At 60.8% G+C, this 15,743-nt stretch overlaps 1 protein-coding gene across 2 annotated transcripts in view; it reads right to left on the bottom strand.

Annotated features, from left to right (window-relative positions):
* Window positions 1-15,743, bottom strand: part of KDM4B (lysine demethylase 4B) — a 144,569-nt gene that overhangs the window by 40,818 nt on the left and 88,008 nt on the right. For both annotated transcript variants that reach the window (XM_057708595.1, XM_057708597.1), the window contains exon 9: window positions 14,674-14,811. In XM_057708595.1, coding sequence (XP_057564578.1) covers window positions 14,674-14,811 — 138 coding nt within the window. The remainder of the gene's footprint in view (window positions 1-14,673; window positions 14,812-15,743) is intronic.

The following is a 15,743-nucleotide window of genomic DNA, read 5'->3' as shown; positions in this document are numbered from 1 at the left end:
CATGCTGCAACTACTGAAGCCCATGTGCCTAGAGCCCGTGCTCCACAACAAGAGACCCCACCGCAATAAGAAGCCTGTGCACTGCAATAAAGAGTAGCCCCCGCTCACCGCAACTAGAGAAAGCCCGTGCACAGCAACAAAGACCCAACACAGCCAATAAATAATTAACTCTTTAAAAGTCCTTGAAAGAGAGGAAGGAAGGAAGGAAGGAAGGAAGGAAGGAAGGAAGGAAGGTAGGTTCAGAAGACAAAAAGGGGCAAAAATTAAAAACAATCAAAAAAGCAGACGAAGTGAGAAAGTAGCATAGACACACATATACTACCAACTGTAAAACAGACAGCCAGTGGGAAGTTGCTGTATAACAAAAGGAGTTCAACTCGAGGATGGATGATGCCTTAGAGGACTGGGACGGGGAGGGTGGGGGGGGGGAGTTGAGGGAGGGAGGGGATATGTGTACAAAAACAGATGATTGAACTTGGAGTACCCCCAAAAAATATAATAAATAAATAAGTAAAATGGGGGGAAAAAAAACAGCACTGATAGGAAGTTTGAGAAAGCAAGGAGTCCTAACCACTGGACCACCAGGGAATTCCCTGTCTTTGTCTTTTTCATCTGTTTCCTGAGGGAATCCCTTAACTTCTTCTCTAGGGGACGAGGACCAGCCCCTTGCCATCAGGGTTGGAAATGAGATAAACGCAAGCAAAGCTCCCAGTGCTGGAGCATCCCCGATCCAAAAACAAGACCCCTCCCTCCTATTTCACCAGCCCCCTCCCCTCCCTCTCATCTGCACAGTGAAAGGCTCTTCTCTGTGTCTGATTCCCCAGCCTGTACTCCGTTCTCAATACCCAAGGAATTATGCTTTACAAACCATAATCATGCCACGCAAAACTGAAATCACATAAAATGGTGTGCTTTGGGAAAGTGTAATGAAAGATAAAATGAAAAACATATCGAAAGCCAAACCTATCTTTCACATCTCAGCACAGAAACCGCTCCCCGATGCCCAGCCCCACAACTGGGAAAGGAGCTTCCACTGATTCCCCCAACCCCCTCGCCGTGCCACCCCCACCCCCCCCCACCGCCACCTTGGCCTGTCCCCTGTGACCTTGAGGCCTTGTCTGTGGGTCTATTCCTCTCAAGCTGGGGGCTCTTTGGGGAGCAGACACACAAAAACCTTGCGTGGAGCCTGACGACTCCAAACTGACACTTGGGCCCCCAATGCCTGAGATCTAAAGAACGTGGGGGCCCCAGGGTTTGCACGGACCCTCACCAGAGGACAGCGAGGGCCCCCATCCCCAACAGCCGCTCAGCACCCCCCCCCCCCACCCCCGCACAGGGAGCCCTGAGCCGCACAGAGACAGAGCTCAGGACGCTGCACAGGCTGAAGAACAAAAGGCAGCAGACACCCAGCCCCGCTCCCTTCCCCCACCTCCCCCCCACACCCCCACACAGCACGCAATACGGATGTCCCCTCCTCTCCAGAGAAGACCCCCTCCAGTCACCGTTTACACTGTGCCTGCCCCAGGGACGGAGGGCATCACCGGCCCCCCACCCCTCTCGGCGGTGCACAGCCTTCCAGCGCCCAGAGGGCCCATCCCCCACGTGGGCGTTTAGCCTGCTCCCCGTGTCCCATTGCCTGCTCAGGGACCCACGCTCACACTAAGCTAATCCAGCCCCGGCTGCAGTGACTATGAACGCCGCTTCCCTCAGCGGACTCTGCTAATGGCAACCGTCTCCACGTCTCCTGATGGACGTGACCTGCTTTTGCCTTTTCGTTCTACTTCCTTTACATCACGTGTGTTGAGGCCACGGTCTTTAGAACACCGATTCTGACGCAAAACCCCTCGGCATCCCTAGAGCCCTGCCCCCCTCAGGGTATCCGCACTGGGTTCCCGGTTCCCGTCATGGAAGGGAGAGGAACTTCGCGGGCGGCGACAGTGTCACTAACAACCAAAGTCACCCCCAACTCCGGGTACAGGAAGGCCCCATTTCCTGGAGGTGGAGAACCGGGGTCCGGGGCTGCCGCAGGGTCAGGAAGCCAGCAGCCGCAGGCCCCCCCAGATCCCCCGTTGAGGGTGAGACCCCTCTGTGCTGCCGGAAGCTGGGCGGGATAGACCCCGGGGGCACTGTGTGAAGATGCACTGTGCCACGCACTTACGACATGGGCGACGCAGGTCTTCTCTGCTTCAGTGAAATGTTTACCGCCCCCTGCAAAAAGCTCGCTGCGGACCACTCCACGCAGCCTGGAAGGGCAGCCTGCCTCTGCGGGCACCTGCCCTGCCCCCTTTCACCAGGGCCCAGCAGCTAGGGGTCTGGGGGGCCCTGCTGGAACCTGACTCCTGGGGAAATGCACACACTAGGGGGCACCCAGCCCCCCAGGGGCCCCAGGGTGAGAAGTCCTGCTCCGGGCTGCACAGAGCCGGTAGCATCCTTGGAGTGCCCGTGTCGTATCCCTGCTCCTGTGCCCATCCCCGCTTCCCTCCCAGCAGGGTCACCCCAGCAAGGGTGAAGGTGTCACCACAGGACCACTGACAACACCCGGAACACCAGCACGCCCCTGGGAGCTGCCCTCTGCCCCCCACGCGGAGGTCTGTCCTGGGCCGCTTGGCACACGCAGGCGGCTGGGTCCAGAGCACGAGGCTGGGCTTTCCCGGAGCCCGCGGGGTTCATCTGCTGCGTTTCCCCCGATTTAAACAGCACCGAGCTTTATTTACTTATTTAAAAAATGTTTTTGACCACACCACGCGGCAGGTGGGATCTTAGTTCTCTGACCAGGGATCGAACCTGCGCCCCCTGCTTTGGAAGCACAGAGTCTTAACCACCGGACCACCAGGGAAGTCCCGTAAAAAGTGCCAAGCTTTCACTGGAAGCCATCTCTTTGTAAAAGACTGAACAGACATTCGAGTTTGCTCATGTCACATAGCGAAGTGGGGAAGGAGGCCCAGCAAGCGGCCTCAAGAGAAAGGTATTAAAAGCGGTTCATGAGATCACGCCACCAGCACCTGTCCTCAGGGACCCTCCTGCTTTGCGGCCGGGGAGGCTGCAGCGCCGACTCCCCGCCCCCTCTCGGGAGCCAGGGTGGAGCATGCGGGGCTCCTGCCTGCCCTGCTCTGTGCAGGGTGAGGCTGGGTCAGGCTGGGGGCCTCAGGAGCGCAGACCCCAGGTGGGGAGGCCGGGCCAGGCGCGGGCCTGTCTTCCAGCCCACGGCTCGCTGCGGCTGGGCCCAAGCTGCAGACCCACGAGTGTTCGCTGCCCAAGTCACCTCCACAAGGGGCCTCCCCCACCCGGTGGAAACGTCCTACGTCTGCACCGTCCCCGACATCGCCACCGGCCCACGTGGCTATTAAAGTAGCACTCGCTGTGTGGCTAAGGCACAGGACACGTAATTACGTCACTTTAATTAATTTACGGTTAAAGGGCTGTCTGGGTTGGTGGCTCCGTGCCAGACAGCACAGCCGGGCAGCCCCACATCCCTTCTACTGCCGGCCCCGCAGGCACCGCCCCTAAAACCCAGACCCAAACTGTCCCTCCTGTCCCCCCCACTTCTGGTTCCTCCGTGCAGACTAACACTCCTCCCCCACTGCTCCCCAGGGGAACGGGACTCAACAGCGTCCCCCTCGGAATGCGACCTTATTTGGAAAGAGGGTCTTTGCAGATGTAGTTGGTCAAGGTGAGGTCAAGCTGGAACAGGGTGGGTTTTAAATCCAATGACCGGTATCCTTATAAGAAAAGGAAAAAGTTGGACCCAGACACGGGAACAGGGCCACACAAAGACGGACAGACGGGAGTAACGCGTCTACAAACCAGGGACACCAGGGATTACCGGCCACGCCGGAGGCTGGAAGGGGCAGGAAGGAGCCTCCCCCTGGAGCCTTCGGAGGGTACAACCCGGCCACACTGGCATCTCAGACGTCTGGCTTCCAGGGCAGGGAGGGGGCCCCCCCGCCTCTGTAGATGGCATTTTGTGACATGAATACGCCAGGGTCTAGAACCCCGCCCCCCTTCCAAGAAGCCTCCATTGACGCTGCCCGGCCGCCCACTGTGCCCTGCTCGGTCTCCCAGGGGTGGGTCCAAGTGCTCCCGGGTGTCCTGTCCCTCATCTGTGTCCTCCTCTGCACCTCACCGCTCATCCCTGTCTCCCAGCGACTTGGAGGATGACAGCTGCTGAGCAGACACCAACGACGTGGGAGCGACACACACACTTCCTAGGGAACAACCCCGGGTCCAGGGGGCACTTCAGCCCACAAAGCGTTAAACACCCAGAGACGGGGCAGAAATCCCACCGTGGAGCCCGCATCTGCCAGGACGGCTCTGGGAGCCGGCCCCCCGTTTCTGCTGTAATTACCCGCTGCAGCGGGAGACGTGACAGCAAACCAGTTCATTAGGAAATCCGCTGGAAGCCCTCGGAAGCACCTCATAAACAAAACCATTAGGCTCAGGGCCCCAGGGGCTCCCCGTCCTTGGCTGGGGGGCTGCTTCCCAGGGCCGGGCAAGGTCGCGGGCCTCTGAGCTACAGGATGCTGCTCCCCCACCCCCCAAGGTCACCCTCTCTCTTCCTCCACATAAAGGAAGCCTCATCCCTGTAACACTGCCTTCCGGTCCTCCCACCTGCTGTGAAGGGGCCTCCCCGCTCCCCCTCCGCACAGATGACGATAAACCCAGGGGCTCGGTGCCCCGAGAGCGCTCCTGTGACACTTCCAACGGCCCCTCCACGCTCTGCCCGAGGGCCCCGACAGCCCTCAGCGCTCTCCATGACCCACGGCCCTTCACCCACCACCCTTCCTGCCGACCAGGACTGGGGGACTCGCTCTCCCTCTGTTCTCTGCGGTCTGAGGGGAGCCAGCCCGCCTGACCTCTGTAAACACCTCATCATCCAAAGCCACACAGCATTTAGCATGGCTGAGAAACAAACTCCGTCCACAGCAGGATGGCGGAAAAGCCCAGATCCTGCTCTGCCCGTGCAGTCCCCTGACCCAGGCCACACCCTCCTCTAAAAAGGCCTCAACCCCTCCTCCGGGCCAGATGCGGCCACTGCCCCGCGGACCCGCAGGTAGCATCGCCGGGCGACACGGGCTGGAAACCTCGGCCGGGTGAGGGTGACCCTCGTCTGTGGTTGTCCCACCGGGGGTGCCCTGGCGGGGCGTGGGTGGGGACCAGGGAGGCCGCTCCACACGCCACAGCGAGGAGGGGCAGCAGGCCCACTGGCGTGAGCCCGCCCAGCGGCGGCGGGCACCCTCTCCCGGAGCCGCGTGTTCGCCTGCCTGCCAGGGAGGCAACCCACCAGGGAGGCGGCCGGCGGAAGCGGCACCCTGACGCACGGGCAGCGCTCGTGGGGCCTGGAGGCGCCCCCGCCAGGGAGACGTCGGCGCAAGCGTTCGTGTGCGTTTCCAGGGCCCACCCCGAGCGGGAAGCCTGAACACCGCTGCCTACCACAGCCCGGGCGACGACCCCAGGCGCGGGGACAGGCGTGGAGGGAAGACAGAAGGGGCGGGGGGGGGGGGGGGGGAGGCTTTGGCCGAGGGCGCTGGGATGCCCGCCCACCCCCCATCCGGGGGAGCCGAGGAGCGGGGCCCGGCCGGCCACGCCCTGAGCCACCGGCTCTCCCGGAACCACAGCGGGCGCCAGCGCCCTGTGGACGCGCTCAGAACTCCATGCAGGGAATTTACAGACGCCAAGAGAGCGGGGAAGAGGAGGCAGGCTGGTGTGTTCGCTGGCGGGGGGCGGGGGGCTGGGGCGGCGGCCACTACACGTGTGATTCTTTGCAGCCATTTCCCGAGGAGGCACACTGGGAGCTTACCGGCTGCAAAGCTGCACTGGAGGGGCTTGGGTCGCGTGCGCCCCAGCCCCCGCCCTCCCAGCCCCAGCAGCAGGAAGCAGGGTAGGGGGTGACCGGTGGCCTGTGAACCCTGGGGCTGGCAGGAGTCCCTCCCCGTGGGGGTCCACCGAGCACTCAAGTCCTGCCCACGTCTGAGCTGGCAGGGGCGCCTCTCTCTGCCCCCAGGGCTGCCCCCCAGATCCATCCTTTGGGTGTCCTCCCTGGGGGGACACGGCCCCGAAGGTGGTGAAAACTCCTTCTTGGGGGCAGAACAGCCTCACCCTCTTTGAACAGACATGTGGTGTATCCATGGTGTTAGAACCTCGCGGCGGGGCGACGAGGAAGAAAGTGCACACGTGTCCTGTGGGGCTGGGGTGACGACAGTGAAGAAGAACTGCCCACGAGCCGCCCTCTAGACCAGGCTCTCACCTGGGACTGCCCCAGGGGTCCCAGGCCACGACTGGGGATGTCTGTGGTTGTCACAACTGCGGAGGGGAAAGGCTCCCGGCCCCGGGGTGGGCGGAGGCGGGGACGCACTGTTCCCACCCCCACTGCCTGGGCCGCCCGAGGTCGCAGAGCTGCGGGGAGACCCTGCCTGACACCTGTCCTTCCAGATTGGGTGGCCCCTGTTCTAGATGGTTGGAGTTTAAGCCAAAACAAAACCGAGCAGGAAGGCAGAGTGACAGCCCGGAGGCTGGCTCGCGGCACACTGCGCTCCACTCCGTCCCTCCCCACCACGCTGCTGTGCGTGTCCTGAGCTTCCATGGTGGTGGAAACGGGCTTAAAGCTGCTGTCAGGAACAGAATGACAGGAAGGTCCGGGGGAGGCTAAAGGGGAAGCACATTTTATACAGCAATTGACCACGAACCGCGCACACCAGCCACCATCAGCGCCATAAATCAGGGAGCCAGGGAGGTGCAGCGGTGCGCAGGCCGCCACCGCAGATGCAGACGGACCAGAGAAGCGTCTGGGGTGCAGCTCTGTCTGCCCTCCTCCGCCCGTCCCCACCCTCACCCCACCTTCTGTCACCTCCCCTCGGGCTCTGGGTTAATCGCCCAGAGCAGGTGACAGCGTCACCAAACAGAAGGCGTGTGTTCTTGGAGCAGCAGAAACAATTTGGTTCATGTTTCACAGCAATGAAGTTCAAGGTAGCCCAGGCTGGGGTGGGTTTCGGGAGAGGCCCCCACTCTGCGTGCGGGAGTAGGGAGATGTGGGGGCCGCCCCGTGAAGCAGTGCATCTGGGGACAGGCCGCCCCGCCTTTCACGCTCAGCTGGGGACTCCCTGCTTGGTGCCACCTGGGGGGGGGGGGCACCAGGTGGGGGCCGACCTTCCCACAGGCTGAGGGCTGGCAGGCGGCCGCCCAAGCAGCTGGTGGGAAACCAGCCGAGTGCAAGGGGCTCCCGGCCGTTCAAGCCGGGTTCTAAATCTCTCTCGCTCTGTTTAATCCGGAGTCAACTCCTGCGCCTCGCGGGGCGGCCGGGACACCGGGCGGCCGGGACACCAGCACGCCCTCCGTGGAGAAAAGAGCCCCTTGTCAGGCTTCACCCAGTGCCACCCACCGCGGGAGCAGCGAGGACCACGGGAGCTAATCCAACGTGGCGTGCAGCCTTGTAGGACTAATTCGAGCTCAGACCTAGAAAGGCTGATGCGCACACTCTTTTCTCCAGTGAAGCTGGAGCATCCCTGATCTCCCTGGTTAGTAATCCCACTACAAAGCCTGCCTGGCCAGCGCGGGCCTGGGGAATTCTGTTCTTGGAAACGGAGCACAGGCCTCTGGAGGTGGCCCCTGCAGCCCCATCCAAGCCCCGGACACCTGCCTGGAGGAGGCTGCCAACCTGGGAGACACGCGAGGGTGGGGAGGGCGTCTCTCGGAACCCCGACAGGCGCGCTTCGCCTCTCTCTGGTCCTCGCAAGGTCACAAGGCCTAAAGTCAGAGCCTGAAGCAAGCAAGAACCATCAGTAAAGCTGGAGAGAGACAGAGACAGGGTGGGGGGAGCCCGGGGAGGGGGGATAGAGGGAAGGGATCTCCACGTGCAGCAGCACATGACCGGAGGCAGGCGTGAGGATGCATGTGGCCGGCTGGGGACACACCCGCTGCCGGCTCTGATCTCAGGCCCTATAGAGTCCTTGTTTTTAAGGCATCTCAAATTCCACCTCACAGAGCTGACACCGACCAACATTTGGGCACATCCCCCACCACACACACACACACACACACACACACACACACACACACACACACAATGGGATTACACATTCATGATCCAAAATGTAGTTTTTCTACCCAAAATGCCATGCCCATCTTTCCACCCCAATAAACAGTGAGCCTATTTTCATGGCTATGTAATATTTCATGGTTCACAAAAAACCCCGGTCAGCGGTATAAATTTTCCACTATTAAAGTCAACAACGGGAGACTTCCCTGGTGGCGCAGTGGTTAGGAATCCGCCTGCCAATGCAGGGGACACAGGTTTGATCCCTGATCCAGGAAGATCCCACATGCAACGGAGCAACTAATATGCCACAACTACTGAGCCTGCGCTCTAGAGCCCACGAGCCACAACTACTGAGCCCACGTGCTGCACCTATTGAAGCCCACATGCCTAGAGCCCGTGCTCTGCAACAGAAGCCACCGCAATGAGAAACCTGCACACAACGAAGAGTGGCCCCTGCTCACCACAGCTGGAGAGAACCCGTGTGCAGCAATGAAGACCCAAAGCGGCCAATAAATAAATTAATAAATAATAAAAAAATCTTAAAAAAAAATCAACAATGGGATGACTGCCCCGTGCGAGGAAGCGCTGCAGACCAGCAGGGAGACACATGTCCCACTGACAGCAGACGCCCCTTGGGAGCTGCCCTGGAGGATCCCCCCCAAGGCCCACAAAAGGGACTCCTGGTTCCACGCCTTTCCCAACCATGTGGGTAAAAAGAAATGACTCCACTGGCACGTGGGCTCCCTCCTGCGTCACGGGCTCCTTAGTGTCTGTGGACCAAGGAAAGGAGGTCTGCCTGGTGAGCACGGCACCCCGCCGTGGACCCACCCACACTGCATGCGCTGATCTTCTGCCAGCTGCTTGAGCCTTGCTTTTCCCATTTTTTTCTAGTGAATTCTTTCTCAATCCAGTAATCCGGGTAGTAGGATGTCTTTAACAGCTTCACTGAGATATAATTCACACGCCCTGCAATCCACCTACACTCGCCGAGCCGTGCATCCATCACCCTGAAAAGAAACCCGGTACCACTTCACAGTCCTCCCCCGCCCCTGGCAACCATGAACCCTGTATCTGCGGATCTGCCTGTTCTGGACATTTCCCATCAATGGAGTCACACACTACGTGGCCTTTTGTGTCTGCTTCTCTCCCTGAGCATCGCATGTTCGAGGCCCACCCATGGTACAACCCTACTCATGGGCGGGGGCGGAGGTGGTCGGGTGGGAATGGAAGGTCGGCTTTCCTTTCTTTCCTAGCTTTTGACAGTGTGTGTTCTTTCCACATCTCTCCAACTGGAGGATGAAGCCGGCAGGAAGTCCCCGCCCCCTCCTAGAGTCTGTAAAAGCCTCCATCTGCCATCCCGTCCCTATGGTTACCGCCTCCTCCTCTGGGGCCCAGCGCAGCCCTGGCAGCTTCGTCCCTCGCACCCCCCCCCCCAGGACTCGGGGGGTCTCTGCCTGACCCGGCCCCATGGGCTTGGTTCTCAATCCTTCCACCGATCTCCACTCTGGATGGAGGCCGGGACCCGGCTCCACCACCAGCTCCGCCACACGTCCGGAAGCCCGGGAAGCAAGTGGTTCATCCACATGCCGCGGGCTCAGGGCCGTGTGATCCAGAAGCCTCAGCAGGAGCCTGGGAGGAAGAAACGGGCAGCCCTGTCACCAGGTGGGCTTCGCCAGCAGCTGCTGGGCGCTGGTTTGCGTGTGACCGTGGGTACTGCCCGGCCCTGTGGATGCTCAGGGCCACTCAGGACACAGCGCCCCTCCTGCCCACGGGGGCAGGGGCCCCGGCTCCTTCCTACCCTGGGTGACCCTAGGATAGGGGCCTTCTTTGCCCACAGGGTTGGTAGAGAACTTCAGATTCCTTGGGCCAGTCACTTCTCTAACATCTAGTTCCTGAAAGAGGACCGGTTCCTACAGAGCAGATACATCGATGCCTGCAGAGTCCCAGCTCTCACAACCCTGCTGTCGGCCCAGCCGCCCACCCCACTCCCCGCCCAGGGGAGGAGAAGCACACAGAGATAACGCACCCACGGCCCCAGCCCCGGAGCAGGGGCCCATCCCTCACGCCCCGTTAAGTGTGGTTTCATGGCTCTGGTGGTATCTAGCATCTGCCATGCTTGATGGACTCCAAACTCTGAGGCTGTGGACCATAGCCACAGAAACCGCCTTTCAGTAGGAAGAGGGGGTGGGCAGACGTGTGGTCCCACAGTCACACCCGAGGAAAAGAAACCAAACTGAGCTGATGAAGCCTCACTCTCAGAGTCCAAAAATCACAGCTGTAGCAACCAGCCACTGTCCTGAAGAGAGGAAGGTCAACCAGAGCCCTCCGCTGGGCGGACTCCATCCCCAGGAGACACATGCCACGCCTGGGGACACCTGTGGTTGCTACACTGGGGGGCTCCTGGTGTTGAGTGCACGGCAGCCAGGGGGGCTGCTCCACCCCCCACAGCGCCCAGGACGGCCCCACATTGGGTGACCCAGCCCCCAGTGTCCACAGTGCCGCGGCAGAGGTGGTGCTGATGGTGGAGGGGGCCTGGACTGGACTGAGCCGGAGCCTGAGGGACCAGGGCCACTTGCCAGGCACGCAGTGTCCGCACCCAGGGCGCTGCTGGATCCTTTTTCATTTTACCCCCTTTGTAGGCAGGAAAGGTCTCCGGCCACAAGGAAGGCAGGGCTGCTCCTGCTGGGGCCAGGGGTGGGGACACAATGGACGCCCCCCAACGCAGGGCGGGCCAGGCAGGGAGCGGGCAGCCACGTGGCCTTCCTCCAGGGCGCAGAGGGCTGATGAGGGTTACATCCGCGAAGGGGGAAGGAAGACCATCCGGAGAGCAAACACCACCTCAACCTGACAACGAACACAGAATGCAGACTGCAAGTGGGATGAGTCTGCTCAGTGAAGAGGGCGGGAGGGCGAGAGGGCAGCCCTCCGCAGCCTCTGCCGGGTAGACGGGGACCAAAGATGCTCCCTCCAAGGGGCTCTGTCCAGAGCCCACAAGCCTATTTTCTCCGGGGCTTTAAAACCAGGAGGATGCTGGCCACCCCCGTGGCCTGCAGGGCAGACCTGGGCCCGAGGGCTGGGCCCCCTTCCCACAGCGGGGAAGTCAGGTGGGCTCTGCAGGGGGCCGGCAGCGGCACGTCAGCATTTGGCCTGGGCTGCCAGGCGCCAAGGCCGACGGCGCCCTCGCTGGGCCCTCCAGAACCTCCAGATGCAGCGTCTGGGGGCCAGCTGAGGCCAGAGACCCTGGGGGCTGCAAAGAAAAGAGTGAAGGGGGCGACCTTCAGCCCTGACTGGCCGGAGCCAGTACGCCCGCACCCTCGACCCTCCAGACCAGGGGCAGCAAGTCCCTGGTAAGGGCCGACGGCAGATACTTTCCACTTTGCAGGCCTGACAGTCCTGTTACAACAACTCACCTCCACCACTGAAGGCACGCAGCACTGCAGGGCGCGTCAGTCAACGGGTGCGTCTGTGCCGATGAAACTCTACTCATCCACGTGAAACGTGAGTCTCATCTAGCTGTCACATGTCACATACTCTTCCTTTGGTATTTTCCCCCCAGCTCTTTAAAAATCTAAAAATCGTTCTGGGGATTTCCTTGGTGGCACAGTTTTTAAGAATCCGCCTGCCAATGCAGGGGACACAGGTTTGAGCCCTGGTCCAGGAAGATCCCACATGCCGCGGAGCAACTAAGCTTGTGCACCACAACTACGGAGCCTGCAAGCCACAACTACTGAGCCCATGTGCTGCGACTACTGAGACCCATGTGCCTAGAGCCCATGCTCCACAACAAAAGAAGCAACCTCTGTGAGAAGCCCACACACGACAATGAAGAGCAACCCCCTCTCGCCACAACTAGAAAAAGCTCGCGCACCAAGGAAGACCCAACTCAGCCCATAAGTATATAAATTTATAAAAAAAGAAAAGAAATAAAATAAAAATAAAAATAAAAATCTTTCTGTTTGCAGACTGTACAAAAATAGTCGACCTGCCGGGTTCGGCCTGTGGGCCCATTTCCCGACCCTGTTCTAGAAGAAAGAACGCCAACACCTGGAATTCACACAGGCTGGCAGCATGAGAGTTTAGCGTTTAAAGTGTCAGCAGAGAAAATGACAGAAACGGGACAGTGGGGGGGGGAGTGGGAGGGCTTGCTGGGCGCCTGAAGAGGTAACGAACCAACAGGTAAAAAAATCTTCTAGAATCTGGGCAGTGCACATTCTCCCCATTGGCTGTGTTCCGAAGAATGAGCTGGAAGGGGATGCAGATGGGGCAGGGCACTTGGGCTGCAGGGAGAGGCCGCTGCTCCGTGGGAAGGGGACCCTGAGTGCCCCCCCTCCCTCCCCCCCTTAAATCCACAGGCTTCAGCACCAAGGGAACTGACACACCCCTGCCTCCGACGCCCTGAGCTTGTCACCTGCAAGGCCAGGCGCCCGGGTGGCCTCTCCAGCCCCGAGTAGTCACGGTGGCAGCAGAGCTTGGTGGGTCGGGACCTGCTGTCCTCTTCCACCACCAAAAAGCCCGGGAGCTGATAGCAGGCGGCCACAGACGGGTGCCCCGTGGCCAGTGGCCACTCCTGGAGGATGCCCTGCCCCCAGCCGCCGGGACCTCCGGAGCCCGGGCTGGCTCGGAGCGCTGCCCGTCACTTGTTCAGTAATTTCATGCTCTGCCGCCCGGCAATGCGAGCGTAGAGCCCCATCGCAGGCTGCACTTCCCAAATGTCACTTGTTTGTGAACACATGGCTGAACCCGAAATTGCTTTTAACAGCCGGGCAGGCCCCGCCGGCCCCGCGGCAGGGTCGGCTGTGGCAGTGCCTCCAGGACCGGCCCTGGGCCGGGCTGACAACTCAATCGCAGCTCCTGAAGCAGCCGGGCGGTCCCTGCATACACAGGGCTCTCCGCAAACACGCCCCGGGATGTGTAATTACTCCTACGGGTCTAAACAGACAATCCTGATGTCCCCATCTCCCCGCTTTCGGCGAAGCCGGGGTGTCTGCCAAAGGCAATCCCACCGCGACTTTCTGAATCAAGAGCCCCACACTTTAAATCCCGGGGCGCCACTCCAGTCTTCCTGGCTACAAAGCCCGTTTCCTTTTCCCAACGGCACTTGACTCAGCAAAGTTAGAGAAACAGATCATTAGAAAGACAGGGATGAACCAACCTGTCTAGACCGCGCTGCCTGACGGAGACGTGACACAAAGCCACCAGTGGAGCTTAATTTTCCTAATCTTAATCTTTCACCCCATTCAAACGTGGAAAGAAACGAGCGACATTTGCTTTAAGGGTGGATCTTGTTTACCCCATCTGTTCAAAAACATCAGTCTGTAACCCCCTGAACACTCCTGGTGCCGGGTTTCCTGCTCTTTGCCAGGTGCTGCGCCATGGACTTGGGGTGTCACACGCCGCCAGTCCCCTCCACACCATCCGGCTGCATCTCCAGGCCACAACGCCCAACTTTCACAGCCTACACCCTCTTTTGCAAAGGCCTGAGGCCTGGGAAATGCTGCATGAATCAGGATCCGAGCTCCAAGTCCTCCGGGTCCACACCACCCCCACTTCGTGCCCCAATCCTGGGCCCTGACTTGGAACAGCTGAGCAGTTCCGCGGGGGAACCCCAGGGCTCCAGCTCGGGAGGCTGGTAGGAAGCGCCCCACTTTCACCTTACAGGCCCAAGCAGGAGGGGCCTCTCCTGTCCTATAACCCACTGCCAGAGTGAGATGCCTGTGAATGCCGGGCCCCTCTCTGTGGTGGAGAGAAGGTTAAAAGCACTGAAACCCGAGAGCTGGGGCTGCTCGATCTGAGCCCAGCCTGATGGGCAGTGCTCGCCGGCTTCCTCCGGGGTGGCCGCGGTGCCAGTCCTGGGAGGAAGGCCCCTGGTACCGGCAGCTGGGGCAGGGCTGGGCCTGCTGCCCACCCGACAGCCCTCCTAGGGGCTTGCCGCTCCCAGGGCCCTGCCCAGCGCCCAGCCACTCCCTGGACTCACCACCACAGGGCCGTGCGCCCTCCCCCGAGCTGCCCATCAAAACCACAGACAGGTGCGTGCAGGGGAAAAGGAATTTGAGATGTTTGGTTCAGATGTCAAATCTGTTGACCGATAATTGGCCCTCTGGGACCAGAACGGCAAATTACTGAGGAAAATCAAAGGAGTCTTTTGGCCTTTCAGTTGACGTCTGTGGACAGCGAGGCAGCAGGAAGCCCTCAGGCTCGAGCGTGGGGTCTGCTCGCTTTCTCTCTCTCTCTCACTCACACACACACACACACATACCCCGTAGCTGAAAAGCCCGGATGGGGAAGCTGAAGTGGGGTGAAGGCAGGCACTGGGGCCTGAGCAGACCCCACGGCCAGCCAGGTGGCCCCCAAAGGGTCGACTAACAAGGAACAAATCTTCCCTGATCCCCAGACGATGGGGAATGCACCTGGGGCCCGCCAGGAGATGGGGAGCCCCGACCCCAGGCCTGCCCAGGGCCTCTCCCCCGCCTCCAGATGAGGAACGTTCTAGAAACAAGTTTGCTGAGGATCCAGAAACAGACCCTGACGGAGAGTCCCAGCCCCTGGTCGAACATAAACAGCTGCCGCCCCGGCACCGGGCTGGGGGAGCAGGTGGGGGCCGGCCGCGTCTAGACCCTTCCCCAGGGCCTCTGGACACTCACCTGAGTGGCCACCTTGCCATAATCAATCCACCGCAGGGTGGCGAAGTTGGTAGATTCCGCGCAGTTGAATCCGTGGTTGAATCCCGCGTGGTAGCCGTAGGGGAACGTGATCATGAACTCTCCCGCCTCCTGCGTGATCTGCGGAGTGAGAGGCCAACAGGTGAGGGGCCCAGCCTGAGCAGAAGCAAAGCCCGACACGGGGCATCACAGGCTGGCAGCAAGGCCACCAGGAGCCACCCAGGAGCACAGCAGGGGAACGTGGGCTCGAGGATGTCCCAGCAAGTGCCAGAGATCCTGACTTTAGGAGCCAACAGAGTCGGCCAAGGGAAAGGTAGCGTCCTGACCCTACAGGCTGCAGCCTGGTGTTCACATGGCTTCTAAAGCAGGTGAGGCTAGTGGCCAGGGTGGCAGCTGCGCTCCCAGCCCCGCCGCTCACCGAGGCCCCGCCAGGCTCCGGAGGGACAGACAGTCTACGCTCTCCAGACAGGTGAGTGGCAACGCCAGGATGCTAGGTGCTTCTCGTTTGGTGGGGATGGGGGTGTCTCCTGTTGTGGAGGTAGGTGGCCGTCACACCTGCATCCACTGTGAGATGTACCCACACAACAGCAGGGCCGGCAAGGAGGGCCGGTCGGCACTGGTGGAGCTCGGAGCCCTCGGAGCCCAGGGCAGGTGAGGGCAGCCTGCAGCACAGCACCCAGCCTGCGTGCGAGGAAGGACCAGGCCCACCCACAAAACGTCCCCAGAAGCTAGCCTAAGTCGCCACGCCGCCGCGAGCAGTGAATCTGTCCGCTACGTCCCAAGACGTGGGTCCTTCCAAGTGAGGACAAAGACACCTAAGCGACACACCAGGAGGCTGGGAGTACACATCTCAAGGTCAGAACCCTGCAGGATGCGCTGGTGTTTCTAGGCCTATTCAAAGTGGTCTGGACAACCAGACTCTGGCCTGGCCCCTGCAGCAGAGGCCCCAAAGCAAGGAGCTGGGCGTGAGGGACTGGGGAGGGGGCCCCACAATGACACCAGATGGAGGCTTCCAGAACCGCCGCCCCGAGGACTGGAGGAGAAGGTGGGGG

The sequence above is a fragment of the Hippopotamus amphibius genome, chromosome 15 (genome assembly GCF_030028045.1).
Source record: "Hippopotamus amphibius kiboko isolate mHipAmp2 chromosome 15, mHipAmp2.hap2, whole genome shotgun sequence".
Classification (NCBI taxonomy): Eukaryota; Metazoa; Chordata; class Mammalia; order Artiodactyla; family Hippopotamidae; genus Hippopotamus; species Hippopotamus amphibius.
This window is presented reverse-complemented; position numbering and strand designations above follow the sequence as displayed.